Source organism: Spea bombifrons, chromosome 3 (genome assembly GCF_027358695.1).
Source record: "Spea bombifrons isolate aSpeBom1 chromosome 3, aSpeBom1.2.pri, whole genome shotgun sequence".
Lineage (NCBI taxonomy): Eukaryota > Metazoa > Chordata > Amphibia > Anura > Pelobatidae > Spea > Spea bombifrons.
The window spans coordinates 34291302-34312260 of record NC_071089.1 but is presented as its reverse complement, the minus strand read 5'-3'; the positions used below and the strand labels follow the sequence as shown (position 1 = coordinate 34312260).

The following is a 20959-nucleotide window of genomic DNA, read 5'->3' as shown; positions in this document are numbered from 1 at the left end:
CGGCATTTTAAAATTCGCCCCAGGCGGCATTTTGACTTGGGCCGGCCCTGGTAGTAGTAGTAGTAGCCTAAAATATTTAAGATCAGTCTAGGGGATATCTGTCCATCTGTCATACTTGCCTTCCCTCCCCTCCCTTGTTATTTCATAACCTCTGAGCTACCTAGAAAATGATGGACATTTTCTTAAAATCATCAGAAGAGCAAAAGTTATGGGTTTTAGCTATCAAGTATATTAACTCTTCTAACATTGAACTTGATTTTTCAGATAATTTTGGATTTTAAACACACGGCACAATGATTCTAGACAGCAAAGGAATCATTAAAAATATATTTCCTTAAGAAGGTTTAAAATGAAAACAGAGCATCTGACATGATTAGTCACGCCAACTCATTGTTTGCTGTCCACTTATTTCCTATAAATTAATTGATTATCTCAGTCTACAGTATCTATTGTATTCTTTGATATAGTTTATCATTTTATGGCGAGCAAATATTATTTAGGAGTCCCTTCAACAAAACCTATATTTGTGGTTCAAGTTCTTGAAGTTTTTTTTAGTCCTTAAAGGTAAGACAATACTCACCAAGCTTGGAATGGCCAAAGCAGAAGACACAGCCATCTGCTCCATTCACTACAGACTGGATGACCTCCGCCACAGTACCAGCACATACTTCCGCCTGTTACATGCAGAGATGATAAGGAGAAACACGTGAATATGCAGACTCAAATATATGTTTTTTTATTAGACATATATGATCAGCATTCTATATTTTAAAATGCACAATGAAAAACTATGCTCCTATCACACAACCCAGACTAAAAAGCGTTCTTAGGCTGTCTTTAGTCATTCTTATCCGGCGTACCAAAGAACCCCCTTTATTAGTTTATGGAACAATAAATATTTCAGCTTAAATGATTCAACTAAAATGAACAAAAAATGCCTGGTGCATTCCGTAACTCCTACTAAAAAATCAATGACTTCATAAATTAATTTAAAAAAGTAATAACCTTGTAAGTACACTTGAAATGGCATGTAGCACCACCAGACACACTTTAATAATAGATCCCTATAGATTAAAATTCCCCTGTCAGGTATATCAATATAGAAAAAACGCTCTGATAAAAGATGTTATATAGATGTTAACATTTAAAATACATCTGCGGAGTTAGACAGCCAAAGCCAACACATTAACTCCTTAAGTGAAATGAGAGCCTTAACATATTAAAATAACATATAAAAGCCAAATGTTTTGATCCAGGGATATAAGATCTGCCCTAATGACAAGGCATCAGGTCCTTTTACTTATTAAGTATGTTTAGTAATATATTCCCCAAAAAGTACCCCAAACATTAACTATTTGTCTCTCAGCCACGAAAATACAACCTGAAAATAAAATACATTGAAATGATCTTTTGATGCTCATAGGAAACCCGCAGTGGTTGGAACCAGGCCTGCCACCCTGGACAGGTAAGCAGTTTATATGAACTTTATATAACTTGTGTTTTTTGTTTTAAGTCACTATAAATGTTATAGAGCTAGCTTCATCACTAGGTATTTGGTAGATTGGGGTAAGTAGTAAGATTACACAGTTAATATTTAAATGACTGAAAACGTATAACGCAGCCCCCTTCTTCACTGCCCTTACTACTGGGCGTTGGGATATGATGTCATATCCCGCTGCTTCACTTTTAAAGGAAGCGGGGAAGGAAACTATGGAAGACTGTGCTCTCCCATTCAACCTGCCCATTAAGTAGTGGTATTAATGGAGTCTGATCCCCCAAATAGAGCGATCTGTCTCCCTGTTATGCGGCAGAAGGGCTGCCACCACCCTGGTCCTGCCACCCTAGGAATAGTCGAATGGTCAGAATATGCCACTGCTTACAGTAGTAACAAAACTGTTTGGATAGACCGAAGACAGGAGTGGTTGTTATTGAAATTCTTTTTAAAGGGACATGTTTAGTATGTTTAGTATATATATCTGTAAGTCATGATATCATGAATTAGGATAATCTGGAATGTAGTGGTTCCTCTTTAAGTGCCTGTGTCAGACCTCTCAGTGTCACAATGATTTTTTACAGGCCCAGTCAACGATATCAGGTATTTTAACATAGAAAAAGACCACCTAAGCAGGAAAGTGTGGCAGAAACAGCTTGATTGTCCGCATCAGTGCCCTTCTCCACACATGCTGAGGGGAAGAAATATCTGCAAAGTCTGCTTTTCCTCTGGCTCGCATGTTCATGATAAAATCAACACAAGAAGCGCATAAACGATACACTTTGCCCACAGACTGCTGAGGTTGCTTCATTACAATTCATGAATTCTGGCACAGATATAATCAGCTCTATTACTAACCTGCAGCGGACGCTCTCATGCCGCTCTGTGGCTCGGTATATTACCGACCAGATATTTATGGGCTATATAAAAATTTAGGGAAGACTTTTTAATGTTTAAAAGCATAAAATGCACTTGAATTGCAAATTAATGAGCTGTGATTTAATGTGTTGAAGACAGGCTGAGTTTTTATTTTACAGTGAGCAAACACCAGAGTTGAATTAGTAATGATCCGCTAGTGAATACAATTGGCTTACTGTACAAGCTTCCTAAAATGGCAGTCAGTTAGTTGATTAGGATACAGTTAGTTGTTTTAATGCTGTGATTCATGTCAGCAGGGTACCATAGGGTCACGGCAAAACTGATTTCCATTTTGTAGTAATAAGCATTTATATGGTTTAAAGAAGCAGTAACAGACATAAGAATGGAAGACCTGGATCTTGTTATTCTGCTATCAAAATTACAATTAAATCATTTAACAGCCATGACCCTATATCCATCACACTCAAAGGTGAGAGAGTCTTCCTTTTTGACCCAAAATCCATCTGTCCCTATTTACTCTCTACCCACACTAAGTTAAAACAAAGGGGTTTAATCACTAAAGGGAGAGGTGGCAGGAGAGTTTATAGGAGAGTCGTGGATCTTTCTAGTGTATAATGAAAGGAGCTGAAACCACAAATCTCCTGCAAATTCTCCATTTATGATATTTAAATTGTTGGAGTTTCCAAATCAATTCTAATCAGTAATATCAGAATGAACTAAACGCCTTTAACCAGATCCATTTTTTCATCTAAATAACAAAAGTGTTCTCTACTTATATGCAGTACACAAGTTTTATTATTATATTTTATTTTATATAGTGCCATCATATTTCGCATTGCTGTACAATGGGTAAACATAGGAAGTAGTATATAACATAACAGTTCAACTTACAGAAACAAGGGGTAAGGATGGCTCTGCTCAAACGAGCATCTTATAAATACCAGCAACTCTCCTATTGTTGTTTACTCATTGAGACCTGCCTATCAGTTCCTGGCTTCATGTATTTAGTTGGTCATGGTGAGTAGTGACTGCAATTACTATTGCACCCGTTTCAGTGGTTTGCTGAATGCCACTATACTTTGAGTTAAGTTTATAAATCGTTCTATCCCCCGGAAATGCAGGTCCACACAGATTGGCAGCGTAACAAAAAAAATGCCACAGCCTCCCTGTAAGGCTTACGGTGGGGAGCCCCCAAGCTCTTCCTACACACACAGTAACATACTTACACACACATACTAACATCCTCATATAGTGACATATTTACACTCACTAACATATGATTGTACTAAAACACAAATGCGCAAACATACACACAAACATACTTACTTGCACTCATGAACATACTAGCACACACAACCATAGTTACACACACATACCTCTACCTTCATTGGCTGAGAAACAGGAAGTTCATTAGCATATTTGCATATACAGTAAAATGCTTACGCACAAATACACACACAGTAACATACTTACACACACTGTAACATACACACATATAGTAACACACAGTAACATACTCACACACACTAACACACACACACACATACTCTCACACAAACAAAGTAACACACCTGAATAAAGTAACATACTTACAAATACTATATATGTATGTAACATACACACACTGGCTGATGAAGGGTTGGTCCACTGGCCTGCAACTCTTCCGCTTCTTCACAGTCCTCACACACTGCCTGTGTCTGAGCACTGGGAAATGGCATCATATACTGATGCTAAGGCTTAGTCAGTGTGTTAGGACTGAGGGAGCATGGCCCACAGGCCAAGTGGTATGCCTTGCTTGGGAGGAACTTAGTGGCCCCCACTAGACAGCAATGAGGGGCCCTCTGTTACACAAATGGTAACAACAACAAAAAGCAATTTAACAAATAATATTATAAACTATTAGGCATAATATAATGGGAAAATCTGGAAGATATTTATGAAGTACTGCAGAAATTATGTAGAACCCAGCCCAATTTCACCTACCTGTGAAGCATCTTGTGGGAATACAGCATCAAAAGCAAACATTTTAGGGGGTATCTGGCTTCCTCTCTTTTGAAATGCATTCTGGCCGCCACATGACAATGGGTCGTACAATGTGATCTGCTTTTTTCGTGGATCAGCTTTGAGAAAGGAACTGGAATCAGTAGACTCTCCCACAAGTGTGGAACAAATTCTCACCATGACCTTCACCTGAAACAAGGATAAAAAAATATGAATTATGAACAAAAAGTGTTATGTTCCTCTGAAATATTAGTTAAAATTATTTATTTTTCATTCTGCTGTCTACTGCTGTGTACCTGGGACAAATTCCTAGTGGATGGTTGCCTAAATGCTCCTCTTACATACCTTTATTTCCACTTGGATGGTAGATCCCATCATATAGTGTGGGAGCACCAGTTGGATATACATGGTCACACTCTTCAAAAGTGTATCTAGCAGGTGGGCACACGTGTGTAATTTATTGACCACTGTCCGAAAGTGCAAGGCCTGATTCTAAGCCCTAGTGTGTCTCTGCTCACTTTGGTGAAGTCAGTCATGATTTTATGTTTGTATCCATAAGTTCAATTGTAATATATATAGGCCTCAATTATTTTGTGCGCCATTAAACCTTAAGCTCAATAAATAGATAAAAGATAGACAAATCAGCAGATGTTGCTAGCAGATCAAGACAACACTCAACTATGTCCAAAGCAGCCCTCTCTGAAAACATATGCCAGCCTATACAAAGTCCACCGGTGATGGTTTGTAACACATAAAGGGTCACACTAATTATAAAGTACATTTGAAGCAGTTATAAACATGGAACAATTACCATAGCAACAAATATTAAAAAAAAACTGTTATTAGCAGGGATATTCTAATTTCATTTTCATTTTGTTTGCTTAATTTGCTAAAAAAATGTTTTACACAAATAAACCAATTTTGCAAAATGTGTCTATATGTTGCACCCGTAAAGGGATACTACAAATGGAGCAATTGATTTTTGTTCCTGTTTACACGATATTTTAAAGATTTTTGGAGTCTACTGAAGGGTTTTTATGAGACCTACCACTTCTGGCCTTTTCACCTCTACCAATTAATAGCACTTTACAAGGCAGCAGTTTTGGTTTTGTATTATAACAACAAATACCACTGGCTTCCCATGAGATATTGTTCTGTATACCACCAACAAGGAAAATTGAAGGGGAATAAAACAAGAAACAAAAGGCGAATTGAAAACAAAAAAACATTTCTAACTTATAAATACATAGTCTCAGGGGCATGAATTGTAAGTTTTAACCTACAACAGCACAGCTGAATCTACGTGAATAATTCCATAGAGAATTCCACGGTTTGCAAACAGTGGTCCTCATATATAAGCTCAGGTGTTCCAATTGTCGCGCAAGCAACCAAAAATTCCTGCCATAGGAAATTATCTCTTTAAAATCTCTTTTGATATCCCATAATTGCACTCAGGCAGAAGCTCAAAAGGATTTAATATGCTTAGTGTAAACAGATTTGAAAAAAATAACATAGTCTATTAAAAATGACAGCCAGGGCTATTAGAAAAAAAAAAATGCCAGAAGCTAATGTGGCATAACAATTCAAAATGGTTAACTGTCATTATACTAGGGAATAAAACACAACACCTGCATTGCTTTAAGAATGCTGTTTTACAATAAAAAAAAAAAACTTTTCTAAAATTTTTGTTATAAAAAAAAATACACAACAGTAAATTAAATAAAACATGTCTTAATACTAAAGTGTATTTTGCATGGACTGCAATACATTTTACTTTATGAAAATTGTTTCAGGCATGCGATTTTTAGTTGTTAGAAAATAACCATCTAATTTCCCTCCTTCTGCTGGCTTCTATTGAAACAGGAAGTGTACCTAAATATGCTTCTCATAGGTGGGCTAGTCTGCTATCATATCATGTAGCACTAACATCCTGCTAACATACATGTTATTGGCTGCTGTTCATAGAAGTTGATCTCCGATGTGTCCGGACATACTTAAGCAAGGAAATTTATGATGTGCTGGTGCAAGAAAGAAATGCACAGTTTGCAAGCAGAACATTGGCTGAATTGTGCTGAAACATGGATTATTAAAGCATACACTGCATCGTTGATCCCTCATTTCTTTTGCTGTAAATACATTGCAAAACTAATAAGACACTTTCATATGAATTTGTATCAGAATTGAATATTCATTTAGAGTATATATATATATATATACATACATACAGTTTATATATGTTCCATAAAAAGACTGGAGTTGTATATATTAGCAGTCGTGCTGCTGATTCAGATAGCACCAGCTTGCTAAGCCAAAGGCATAGGAAAGAAGACATAATAATTTGCTCCTAGTATATTCTTGGGAGCAGGTAATGAATTTATTGCAAAGAGATCATACAGTGCAAGGATGATGAGAGACACAGAAATTGGTTTACTGAGAGCCAGAGAAGTCATTACAGGGAAGTTGTGCAGTGAAACAAACAGGTTATTACAGGAGTGGAAGCCAGTGAAGAAATACAGTCTCTAGGAAACTGCCTACTCTAAGATACAATCTCTTATTACTGTGTGAAACGGATGAGTGGAGACCTTTGCAAATCCCAGTTGTACAAGTATATAGAAGATCTTGGTATTTTGGTCACTGTTAGTGATAAGCAAGTAATCCAGGTAGCCTAGTTCTAGTATCTGTAGTTCTTGATACTTATGAACTGGTACAGAAGGCAAGGAGGGCCCTGCTCTTGCAAATTTACAATCTACTAAGTGTATCTGCTTCAGTGACCTATGCACAAGTTGAACCAGATGGTCCAGAAACGGAGAAGAAGTTGTCACATGCATCAGTACAGATGCTCTGTCATGAACTCTGACAGGTGGATGATTCAGCTCCAGCTCTTACTGTTTTAGAGGATTTCTCATTCGTAAAATATTGTTGATTATTATTAATAAACCAAGGCCAAAATGTGTATGTAAGTATTCTAGTGTGTTTAAGAAAACTATGCTTCTAAAGCATAAAGATTTTTTAATCAGTATCCCTTCTGAATTTAGGAACAAATCTACAACCATAATCAGACGTAATTAATTTAAATAATTACTTACAGGCATGGATTGAACCAGTACGAAATAGTTTTTTTATTGTATATTTAGTCCTAAACGTGTTATACTTAGAAGGGTAAGCATACCATGACATTTAATAGACCAGGAAAAAGGTTGCGGCTGAATCAACACAGTATTACCCAAAAAAGTGAGTTTAACATTTTTAAGATCACAAAAAGTATAAGGTTTGCGCAGAAAAGAGTGTCCACTTGGCCAACATAAGTCATAAAGGACATCCTGTTTTAAATCCATGAGGATCATATTTAAGAACCTATGGATTTAGTTACTTCTAATGTCCTCTACAACTATTAGCCAAGAGAGTAATTTACAGAGCATAATTATCACAACTACAGGTTCCGAGCCATTTTTAAAAAGTCTTGTTCTGGTTAAGAGCTTATTTGAAGGAAATTAATTCCAGAAACATTCCCCATGGCATTCATTCCATATGTATTCTCCACTAAAAACTGTGGCCAGATTTCTGAAAAACAGCACAGTAACTATGTTTGTATAACATTGGCCAAACCACATTCAAGTACTGAAATTAGTAGTCCAAAATTATAGGTTTTGCATCGCAAAATTCAAAGAATATTTGATGCAGTATTATATATAAGCTCAGTTTGATTAGCTATAAAAATGACACAGGTAACTGTAGGGAATCATGGCTGTATGTAGTTTCTACTGGACATAGTAAGGCAGCAGGGATTGCCTCTCAATGGAAGCTGGTGGTTCAGCTACGCAGGCCAGAAGCATCTAAGAGAATGGAGGCGCCCGGCTACCACCTTCCACATTTATTCGCAATATGCTGCTCTTGAGTGACTAGATATATAGACACTTCATCATGTATCTTGTTGGGACAATTTTTGTCTAATCTCTATCTACATGAAGGCCTTGTGAGTGTGGGAATTGTTGGTCACATAGGACGAGGCTTAAGGCAAAGGTCCAACCAGAGCCGGCCTTAAGGGTTCTGGCGCCCTGTGTGGACTACTCCTCTGGTGCCCCCTTCTCACTACCCCCCCCTGCCCCTTCTCACTTTTTTTTAAACTTTAACATGAAGGATGTTAAATAAAGTTTTTTAAAAAAACCGATGCTTTAATTTAAGTCCCGGGCCCTGTTGCCATGGCGCCCTGTGCGGCCGCACAGATCGCACACCCCTAAGGCCGGCCCTGGGTCTAACCATTGTGGATTTGCTACAGAATATTTGAACTATTAAGTTGGAGACAGAGAACCTTTCACAATTGTGGAAACACTGGTAACAAAAGAAACAAAAATAAAAAGGAAACACTTTTGAAAGTTTACATAAAATAGTAATTCCAAAGGGAAAAAAAAAGAATTTCTCTGATATTTATTGTGTATATATTTGTCACTGGTACAATACTGGAAAATAGTAATCAAATTGCTCTCACTTTACCCAAAATATTTGTAGATTTTTTAACATTGTAATACTAGTTCACAGCACACAAATGTGGTATCCATCCATTAACACATGGCCCAACCAGAGCCAGGAATTTCAAGCCCCAGAGCAACCATATCAAATGCATTTTTAAAAGAGCACTGCTGAGATCAAACATAATCTACAGCTTTAACAAAGCCACAGTGTTTTATGAAACATGACAGTACAAACTGAACATTGTTATAATTAGTCATGTCAAGAACATCTGATTCCTTAAAGGCAGTGGCCTCCAAACAAATTTGTCATAAATCTTCTCCATAAATGCTTAACATATTTATAGTGATGCTTGTGTGCATGTACAATATAACTTTGCTAACTTGAAGGAACATACATATCATCTGTACTAATCTTAAAGGAACAGTAAAACTTGATTACAATAACATTTTTTTTTCTATTGTAGGGTGCATGAAGAAATTGTATAATACACATTTTCAACATTATTGTAAGAAGATGCATATTATATTCATTGTCTTACAATAACATTTTTTTTTCTTAATAAATCGGTAATTTATTTTCTAGATGTCTTCTGATGGGAGCATATGCATTTTGAAAGTTCTATTTTAATATATATATATATATATATATATATATATATATATATATATGTGTGTGAACAAACAGTAGTCTCAAGTACATCATGAATGTTCGTGGAAAGAATTGTCTGTATATAAAGGCATACTTTAAAGAAGCACTCTAATGTCCTGTATAGCCCCGTCAAGGAAGAATAATGGCTAGAGTGTCCCTTTTGGTTTTCCAATTCTTTAGAAAACAAGAAAGAAATATCATAGTTATATGGTATTACAGATATGACACAACGGTATGAGCTCTGCCTTTTAACCGTAGATTTCTTTATTACAAGTCTTTACTATCTCTTTTAATTACCAAGCAAACAAATCACATCAACCCCAAGCAATTGCTGCCTCCCAGATAACTACTGAACGTGGAACGGAGGTTGCCACCTACTTCATTGTTATCATGCTTTTATTGTTCTCTCATCTTTAAATTCTCATGAATGTGATTAAATAAGTTACACATACAGATTTATGTATCTATTCTCCTCTGTACAACAGGAAATTGGGTCTTTTATGCTTGGCTTCCTGTGCCATTATTCTTTTGGTTGAAGACAATGTCCTTGGTTAATCCCATGTAATTAACAGACTTAGCAGAACTGCCTGTACATCTCTTAGAATGTCTGATCACTTTTCTATGGCATTTCTATGATCAAGGGTCAGGAACTCCCCCAGAATTTGTTGGGATCCTTCAATAATTAACAACCACTATAAAAATAGTGTACGAGCAAATAGTGAAAGTTGGTTAAAGGAAACGGTGATCAACTGCTGTAAATCATGACCTCCAGCTTGGCTGTCAACTGCTGACAGCCAAGCTGGAGGACCAGATTTTCCCATGAAATATGTAAACATTGTTTTTGGTCAAGACTGTCCATGTAGGTGCATAGCAATGAGCTTTTTTCAATAACTATATTTATACCTGAGAGAAACAAGTAATTTGCAGACAAGAACCATTTGGCCCATCTGGTTTGCTATGTTTTTCTTGCTGTAAAAACATAGCCCTTAATTCATCCTTGGTCTCATCTTAGATTCAGGACAGCCATATGCCTGCCACATGCATAATTAAAATCCCTTACTGTATTAACTTCTACCGCTTTTGCTGGGAGGTTATTCCACTTATCTTATGTGATCATTAGTTATATATTATGTCCTACAGAAATACTAAATCATTAATTTTACTAGATGAATTTTATATAACATGGCTACTAGTGACTAAGTAAATATATATATATAACCCCAGAAGGACAATGGGCTGTCCCTAAACCCATTGAAAACAATGCATTTTGCTTTTATTCAGGGAAGGTTGGCATAGCCACAGGGACATCATGGACAAGCATAATTGTATACCAGAGATAGGCCAAGCCAGCAACACATATTAAGTCCCAAGCAATAAAGGTTATGTATTTTTATGGGGCTCACTGCCTTAGATTTAATGCCGGACATTACCCCCCACTATCCAGACCTACCATCTTCAACATATGTGTATGTCATTTGGCCCATTCCTTAGTCGGTGACCCTAAAGAAATGGAGAGACTAGGCGGACTACAGGGGAGATTACTGATCAACCTTTCAGACCATTAAGTGTGCTGTAGACTTGGGAAGGCAATCACCCAATAGGATGATCGGCTCTTAGTGAAGCAGTCCAAGGGCTGTAGCTTCCTAGAACCTGCTACTCCAGGCCAAGTTGACCTAGACGGGAATATGCCACTGCACGCAAAGACTAAAAGACTGAAGCTGAAGAGGAGTTTAAAGAAAACTTGGTTCCAGCTCACCTTCTTCCATGCTTCACCATACATGAGCCTGGGTCAGTTTTACGCTGACTCATCTAGACATAATATATACATATTGGTCTATAAAGATCAACTGATATTACAACCATTCTGAACAATTTTCACTATTTTGTGGGGGCAAATGAGAACAAAATAGACCAATCAACCTATATTATTTGTGTGGCTATTCTATTTTGAGTCACATCTATCTTGAAATACTCTATCTCATCTATATCAACTGGTGGAAAATTGGAACAGTCAGCGGCAGGTGACCAGTACTTGATATTTTCATTTTTTGTTCTTTTAGAAATAGCCAAGGAACTGGCAGCTTTGAGTGATAAACGATGGTCAAGTGCTTGTCCAAATGGAGAAATGCACTAGCCTACTGTGAGAACTAAATTACCTTTCTCAAGCTGGAAGCAATTGAAGTTTTGTAGAGACAAGTGATGCACAGAAAAACAGTACAAATAGACAGATCTCATTATCTGTCTCTAGGTTTTTGATCGCCTGCTGTCATTAATTTGAGCCACTCAACTCGCAATGCTATCTGTAAAAGCCCTCACTTTTCATGGCATATTGAAAAAGGGTATGAACACATCTGGCAACCTTGGGTACTAAGATAAATGAGCAGTCACTGCACAGTCACAAGGAGGGAGATTGAAATATGACAAACACATTGGAAATGTTATCTACAGAAATGAAGGTGAACCTTTATAAAATGGCATTATGAATTTATTCCTTGCTATCAAGCAGTTACTGAAAGCAAGAGGAAATTTGGCAGCATGCTGGTGGTTCTAAAAATACAATATAAGTTGAAGATCTTTTAGAATGTCTTTCATATTGTGAAGGTATACAGTTATATAGCATTTGTCCATAAAAGTCTACCTACATCCAGACACACCCACCTATAAGGTTCCAGAAGATGAATGAATCATCTTAGCATTGAATATGGTGGCATGATAGCATTGGTGAGACACTGGGTGGGTCGGTGGAAAGATTTAGACACTTGGATAGGTATATGGCTATCAAGGATCTAAGACAAAACAAATGGCTGATTAAGGTCTGAGGCTTTACAGCAGGAAAATCAGGCATACTAGATGGGTCCATTGATTCTTATCTGCCATCAAATTATATGCTTCTCTGGTTCTATGTAACAATTAACTATATGCAAAAATCCAAAATGACACTTTTTAATGCAATATATATATATATATATATATATATATATGAGAGAGAGAGAGAGAGAGAGACTGTATATATATATTAATAAAATGTACCATGTCAATTAAGGGGATAACTATACTTACAAAATACTCATTCAGGAGCTCAGGAAATATCTCAGTTGCTGTTTAAACGCCCCCCATACATGTATACTTTGCAAATCAACAGTCCTCAATCAATCCTTTTGGAGCAGTGCAAAGTTTATGTTCTATAAATGTTTTTCCCATCGGTTTGCTGATAAAACTGAAGAGCCTGTATAGACCCGCGAGAGTACCATATCACTTTCCCAGACTGTCACTCTATCTAATAAGTCATGTTAATACAACTAGCCTTTCACTGCCAGCCAACTTTCATATGAATGAAGTAGTTATAAATGTGTTTGACATAAATAGTGGCAGATGGTCAAACTTAACTTCTCTACTGATTGGAAAGCCACAGTTTAAATAAGGAAAAAGTTCCCCCTTTTACTTGTTACAATTGGTTCCCAGTATGGCTCTGAATTAAATATTTTCGTGTGACTTTGATGTATGAATGTATGGATGTAATTCAGCAGAATGTATTATTAAAAGCAGATGTAGCAACAGATATTATGATAACATAATATGACTATAATTACATATTATCAACTCTCCAGCTCCCTGTATTTTCCCCCGTCTTGAAGGGGAACTCCTGCCATCCTTTTAGATCCTTTGGCTAATACCATAATGTTGTAAGGATTATGTATGTGGTATTTGTCAACAAAAATTGCATGAATAGTAACATTATAAATTATTTCAATGTTTCTGGCTTCATGTACAGCTCTTCTGACATTAACTCAGGCTAATACTGCCCCTAAGGGTCTTAATTCCATGTAAAAAAAAAGAATATGCTCAGTTGGCACTATCCGTGACTGTGCTACACACATTCACCAAAACCGTCTGCATGTAAACCAAAAAGCTACACCCAAGAAAATACTTCAGTCAGTGTTTATTAAAATCATCAAATCAGAGCAGCCCAAGAGCAACTGATCCCCTTGGAAACACTCTAAACATTCTATGCTCCTAGGAAAAGGGGCATCAGGGGAGGAAAGGTAGAAAAGTTGGATCAGAGTCCAAAAGAGAGACCCTTGGGAAATATGACAACTCTGATTGGCTTACATATCCCTTAATATTTATCTGTGGTAAAATGGCGACATTTTCTAATTTTACTGACTGATAACATCAGAATGTGGACGTTTTACAAAGGAGGAACAGCTTTGATGGAGGTATTCAAAATAATCCAACATTAAATAAAGAATAAACCTGACACCTACATTTACAGTAGACCATGAGACAAATGTGCATTTAACTTAATATTATAGATGTGCTAGACGGTCTATAAGACACAAATGTGTTTGGAATAAAAAAAGAAGAGTTTATCTGAATACTTTAAATTAAATTGTCTAATAATACATTTTCGATTCCAAGAATGCTGCTGATTATAATTTGTAATAGATGATGACATTAAAGAAAGAGGTCATTAATACATAATGGTTGGTCTGTTTTACAATAATGCAAGAAGCTGTTGTAAAAAGAGCACATTAAATATCCTCCTGTGTTATAGATGCGAGTTTAATTTCTTCTAGCAACCTTTAACAAATGGCATCTAATCAATAATGCAGACTTCACCACTGGAGAATAAAAAGGCCTGTCTAGCTTGTTGTGCCTGTAGAAAATGTCAAAATCATTTATCAAGGGTCCAAATGAAGAACCCACAGCTATCTTTTGCTGAACTTCATTCTCCCCTGGCCAGGAACTGGATGGTTCCAATGGACAACCACCTGCAGTTTTCCCTGCAGCATCACCACCATGAAGAGTCTGGGTCTGTCTCTAACAGACCATCTTTTAAAATGGTAAATACCGGTATTAATTAAGAAATCGAGTTGTAATAATGAGGTGTTACAAAATGTCAGGGATGTCATTACATATTGTGAGCCATATTCATCACAACTAATCAACAGAAACATTCTAAAGAAGCCTATACTTTCTTTTGACAATACAGAAGTTTATTTGCAATGCCGGTTATTTCATTAGTCTCCTACTACTGCCTTTCCACCTCTCCTTCGATGCTGCCTCATAACCGTAGACTAAGATCATCATGGCCAACCAAGAAAGATATCTGTTCAATGTTTTCTAGACATCTTGGCCTTAGTTCATTTACGAACTGGAGCATTAGAAATGGCTAGTAAATATCAACTCACGTTATGAGAACAATTAACGAAAGGGGTAGAACAAGTAGAAAGTGAAAAAGTCTAAATGAATCCCAGAAATAACATAGGAATACTCCCTAGAGATAGATCTTTGTATCTCAATTATGTTTATATATCAGGTATACCTGTCAGTGAAGCACTTAATTTACATGTCTAAATATATTCAGTATGCGATCAATAACACAGAACTGGGGTGACCTGTTAACTTTAAAGTCATTCCGGTAGAGAAAGAGTAACACTGCAGTTCTCTCTTTTGTTTCATCATTTTAAAAATAGCAGTGAAGTGTTAAAATAGCATCTGGAAAAATTAGCAGGTTTTCACTTAAGGGTTTAAAATCCGGCTGAATATGATGTCATTTACAATATTCATATGATTATTTGTTAATATATTTAAAAAAAATATCAGGATACATCTCACAACCGGTATAAGGGGAATATTTGTAAGTTTATGTAACAATTTAAGATTTATGGAGCATAGCATTCCCAGGATGGTGCTAATTTAAGGAAAATGTGAATAACACGGTTGTAGTGCTATGATTTAAGGAAACAAGTAGTGTATCAGCTCTGCATAGATAAAAGAAAAAAATACATGAACGTCTTATTTAGTTTTGGAACTTTAAAGGTCCTTGTAGTGTCATGAATTTATTGTAAATTTTCTCAAGCAGAGTACTCTACTCATAAAAATGGAATTTGGCGTTACATAATAGCCACTGTGTCCATCTAGTATGCTACAGCATATGATACCTTACTGTATACATCTTCCTACCTGATGCCTTTGGCATATCCCATGCATGCCTAAACTTCTACCACGTCTGCAGGAAGACCTACGATAATCTACCACCTACTGAAACACTTTCTTAAATCCCATCTAAACAGTTGACCATTTTAGACTACATATTGTTTGTATCAATGAAGGCTCATAATCTTAAAGTTTACAAATCTGTAATTGCATTGATAAGCATATGACAGTTTAAAAGGAACAAAAAAATCCATCATGGCTCTTTAGGCAGTAAGATGAATCCCTGGATCAACGGCTATGAGTGTCTCTGAATAACGCTTCTTGCCAGAAAACCCAATCCAGTTAATTTGTAATGTAGTCACCAAAATGGGTGCATTTCACAGCTTTATAGCCCTTACCATCAACAACACCCTTCTTTGTTTAAGGGTTTGAGGGTGATTCTCCAGCAAATGCCTCAGACCGTAAATGTATTTATACAAGTCATCCCTTAAGCGGATTTTTTATAATGTGAATAAATCCATATTTAGATAATTAGAACTCATTTTTGCACTTTTTCCAATTTAATCAAATCTATTTTATGAATTGTTAAACTGCATATTCTACACGTACCTTATCTAATTCTTTGTATAAATGCATAATCACGTTTTTCAATTTTGAATTACTACCCTTTTAGTGCATGCTAGTAATTTCAAGTTGCTTCTATTGCATATGACATTTGGAGTATGGAGTCAACTAGTATCCATAAATCTTTCACAACTGATGATTTCCCCAACCTGGCCAAATGTATCTCATAATTAGCATTTTTGTTTTCAGTACTCAAATGCAGTACATTTATCAATAATACTATTATTCATCTGCCACTTCTGACCATTCTCCCGATTATTCTTCAACATACATCATGAGGACAATTTATAACTCTACCCAATATATCATTCTCTGCAACAACAACAAAAAGTACAAAGCAAAGTACATAGAATGGAGCCCTGCAGTAAGCAGCTTACTACAACAGCATCAGCAGAAATGTCAGTTTTTCTCCTTATCTTAATAATTGTGTTTCCCTCAATATAGCCTAGAATTGCATCTCAAATTATTCAAGTAATTCACTCACTATTGATGTTAAACTAATCTGTTTAATTTTCATGTTGTGTTAGCAATCCGTTTAAAAAAAAAACAGGATCACATTTCTCCAATCATGTGGCACCGTGCCAGAGTATAATCTAGTCCCTGAGTATTAGCAATAGAGGCATTGCAATAACTTCACTGAGCTCCCTGAGAAGCCACCAGGGCCCGATGCCTTATTAAACTTGCATTTTTTCATATTTTTTTATATACAGTGGAATCTTCTGACACTGTATTAAAGATGATGGAGTTTTTCAAGATGACCCAGACCTGTATTGTTTGGATTTGAAATTCTTCAAATTAAAAAAATAAAGTGAAACTGTGCTGGATAAATGGGTTTGAATTTCTTATTAAAATAAATAGTGTCTTAAATAAATAAAAATATGTCAAAAGATTAAAACTGTAGGCTGTGAGAAATTTCCTGTTAGAAGTTTACACCTATCACAGAAAAAAAGGATTGAGTTCCATACACAATTGGCGCGAAACCATTTCCGCTTATCAACTATTTTATGTTGTTTTTCTTCTAACCTTCTTAATTCAGCAAATCTTCTCCCGCAGATGGAACACTACACAGTCTCTATATTTGCCTGAAAGAATAACATGTCTAGGAGCTGATAAAAGGGTTTAGCTCTAAGAACATGCTATCGTTCAATCAAACCAATAGTACGTCTGACATTACTGTGAAAAATGTTGTACACCTAAAAAAGTAAAATGCATTTAATTAAATTAGCTATTCTACAAAACACGTGACAAAGGGATTACACCATCTGAATAGTGGAAAGGGTTCAACAAGTTCTGATTTTTTATTTATATGTGAGGCCTCAAGGAGTTTAACAGTGTTTGTTTTGTTCATGTGGGCAAAGTAAACAGACCTTTTTCTTTTCAAATTTTATCATAAATTACATAGGTTGGTTTCCTTGTCCTTCTCAATGGGCCCTTTCAAAACGTAACACTTTTCTGGATGTTCTTGATTACTGGGGTGTTAATTTCCTCCTCGTTCTCGATGGGCCCTTTCAAAACTTAACCCTTTTCCTGGATGTGTGTGAGGGGTTGAGGAAGGTCCCATCAAGTTCCTTTAAATTGTAGGAGCTTCGGTGGGTTAATGTAGTATCACTGGTTCAGCCCCATAGTAAACAATACATATTATCATTAGATAGGAATGGCCATATGATGTCATGGAATCCCCAAAATGTAGGTTTAGAGAGGAGCTAAATATAACTGTGTTAAAAGCCCAACAGAACCACTCTTGGCAGAGTGGGTGAAAGGTAAATAGGAATTTTCTGGTTTAATCTGGAATCCTTAGACATTTCTCGAGAACCTTGAATCATTAAATGTGCTCCTTAACTACAAAGGGTCACGTTAAGGTCAATAACATTATGATTTCACGCATCATTTGAATCTCAGAGGACTGTCCCCTTCCCTTATCCAACTTTTCCCTTTACTTCTTTCTGTGCTTTTATTTGCACATCTTCCCCCTATAATCTACTTAATTCAGCCTACAGATCAAACACTACACAGCTTCTGTACTTGCCTGTCAGAAGATGTGTCTTGGAGCTGATAAAAGTGTTTAGCTGTCAGAGGAACATGGTGTTTTTCAATCAATCAATTGGTACACCTGACATAACTGTGACAGATGCTGTCCGCCTCCAAAAATATTAAATGCATTTGATTAAATGTCCCCTCTCGTGTTATATCTTTGAACTAACATAAAAGTATAGAAGAGAATATGTATAGAATATAGCACACATTTAATGTCATTTGTCTGTATATATATATATATATAATATATAATATATATTATCTTATCTATTATCTACACATTTTCATTGTATTTACTTTGAATGCTGCCCTATTTTTTATATGGGATAGCACCCCAGCCACCCACTAGGCCCTCAAGCTAGATCACTAGGTGCAATCTCCATTCTTCACCATTTCTCATGTTGCTGTCTTTGCCAGGTTAGTCATAAGTTCCACCATTCTTCTGCAGGTCACGTGGAATAAGTACAGTGAGTCCCTCATATCAAATAACTGATCACTATACAGTATAACTAGTAGCATTACTCCCATACATCACTCACAGCTGCAGGACAGACCGATGGTTAAGTGAAACTATGAAACACTCAAGTTACCAACCTTGGCTTGCGATCCTGTGGGTTACCCAAAAACAGTCATCATAATATAGAAAATGTCTGAAACACCACAAACCAGGGGAAAGCAACTCACCAGCTGCTGTGAAACTAGAGATCACATTTTAAAAAACCACTAATCTGCCTATGGCCAGCTAACCTTCATATGCATTGTAGCTCTCTTAATCTACAGAAGACTGTGTGCTTGCTTTGAAATACATTGGGCATATCCCTGCATTGGGATTACTCGCTGATCTAGTTCTGGAGTTATCAGCCAGATACAAATAACAGACTACATTATACATTTTGGGAATCGGGTCTTCTGGAATTTTGTATTCGGAATGCATAACGTGCTTTATTTCTGCTCATCATACTCTGCACGGATGCTTTGAATTAGAATGTTTAAGCAACACAACCGTTGTTTAAAAGACAGCCAGCAGATCTGTGTGAGCTGACTTCATTTTTGTTTGGGGGCATACTTATGTGTGCCGTCTTGATCAAACACAAAATACAAAAATGTATCTGTGTTTACACAAAGTAATAACATGCATGCGCAGCCATCCAACCATCCTGCAAAATCCAACCGAACATCACGGATACTTTTTCTTCTGCGCATGCATTCTATAAATTTATCAATGTAAAGAATACATTTTGCACATTGATTTATGCATAATTACCATTTTACAAGGTACATTTTCAAGGACTTTGGCAAACACAAAATGAGCAATGCTGCTTTTAGCACATAGACATGGAAACAATTCAATTTGCATCATAATAATGATGTATGTGTAAGGGTTTGAAAACAGATTTCCCTTGGCTTTAGAGCAATGGATTTGTTTAAACATTTTCCTACATAAAAACAGTGCCAGTAAAGCGTTCCCTTTCAATAATATGCATTCATTGTGCATGTACAAGTATAATAATTTCATTGTGTATTTTTTAAGTGTTACTGACTCATACTTACCAGCTTCGACGGAATCGTATTTTACATTGATATCTATATTATGTGATAATCTTTTTTATTGTACATAGGCTTAAAAAACCTTTTATCATAGCAAAACTGGAGCAGTTCTGGTGCTGTTTTTTTATGGAAATGTCCTTCCAAACAGCAATAATATGTAGCATTCCGTACCAAAATTGCCCAAGTTTGGTTTGATAAACATCATCCATAATGCATTATTTTAGCAGTCCAAAATGTTAAGATCGGATGGTTTCATACTTACGAGCTCTTTATCATCAAAGTGATGAGTCTGCATGAGAGATATGGTTTCAACTCACTGACTTCCTTATTTCTTGTAAACAGCTCTGATGAGTTTCTTCTACAAGAATGGCTTGGCTGACTCTGCTTAATGAATTCCATGAAAAGTCATCTCACTGATTTAACTACATGTTACAAAGGGGCGGCTCGGCCCTTCACACAGGAGAAGCTCAGTGGAATTGGCCCCATGCATAGTGAAGTTGATGAGTTCAAAGAACTCTTGCAATCAGATATGCAAACTCCCTAGTTAGAGGCGTACGATAATAATCCATATGGTAGCTGGGTAGTCCCCCCCATATACATGTGCCCCTTACCCTTCGTTATTTGGCATGCAGTTCACCGAACACATATTCTTCCATATGATATACTTACTATAGCCAATTATTATATATTATATAGATCATTATCTATAGGCAATTACAGCGATTCCACGGATTCTAATAGGAGCCAATAATTGTCTGTCTGGCACACTGGACTGTCCCTTTCATAAACTCCATACATTTGAGTAAGCGGTTTGAGGGATGACTTTGTGAAAATAAATGTAATTTCGGGCCTAGCTAAAATAATGAAATTAATAAAAAGTGAAACTGCAAAAAACAGAACATACAGAAAAAAAACATCTTTCCTTTAGTAATTTGTTTTCTATTACAGTCTGGTGGGACGCATCAACCATTTTGTTTCTTATGTTTGAAATGTCAAGAGTTTGCTTTAAATGCCCTTGAGATAATCTTCTTGTGTGTCTACATATTACAACATTAAAATGGAAGACACGGGGGAGTCTCAAACCCGACAAAAACCAGAACAGCAGTTGCAATATACAGAACCATTCCACTTAAAAAAATATGTCAAAATTAACTGCATTTAATGAGGCTCTATCAGTTTCTGCTTTATAGAAACGTGACTATAATATAGGAAAACACCTTCATCATGATTTATCTTGTTTCAAACAGGCCGCCACAAATTAGGCATGACTTGATGTGTATAAACTCAGTGACAAATTGCAGGGAAAGCAAAACAAAGTCTGTG

General features: G+C 36.4%; 1 protein-coding gene across 1 annotated transcript in view; it reads right to left on the bottom strand.

Annotated features, from left to right (window-relative positions):
- KIF26B (kinesin family member 26B) overlaps positions 1–20959 on the bottom strand; it is a 155498-nt gene that overhangs the window by 31663 nt on the left and 102876 nt on the right. Inside the window, exons 6-7 of the mRNA XM_053458789.1 lie at positions 4355–4561; positions 581–674 (exon numbers count right to left, since the gene is read on the bottom strand). Of these exons, the coding sequence (XP_053314764.1) occupies positions 581–674; positions 4355–4561 (301 nt within the window). The remainder of the gene's footprint in view (positions 1–580; positions 675–4354; positions 4562–20959) is intronic.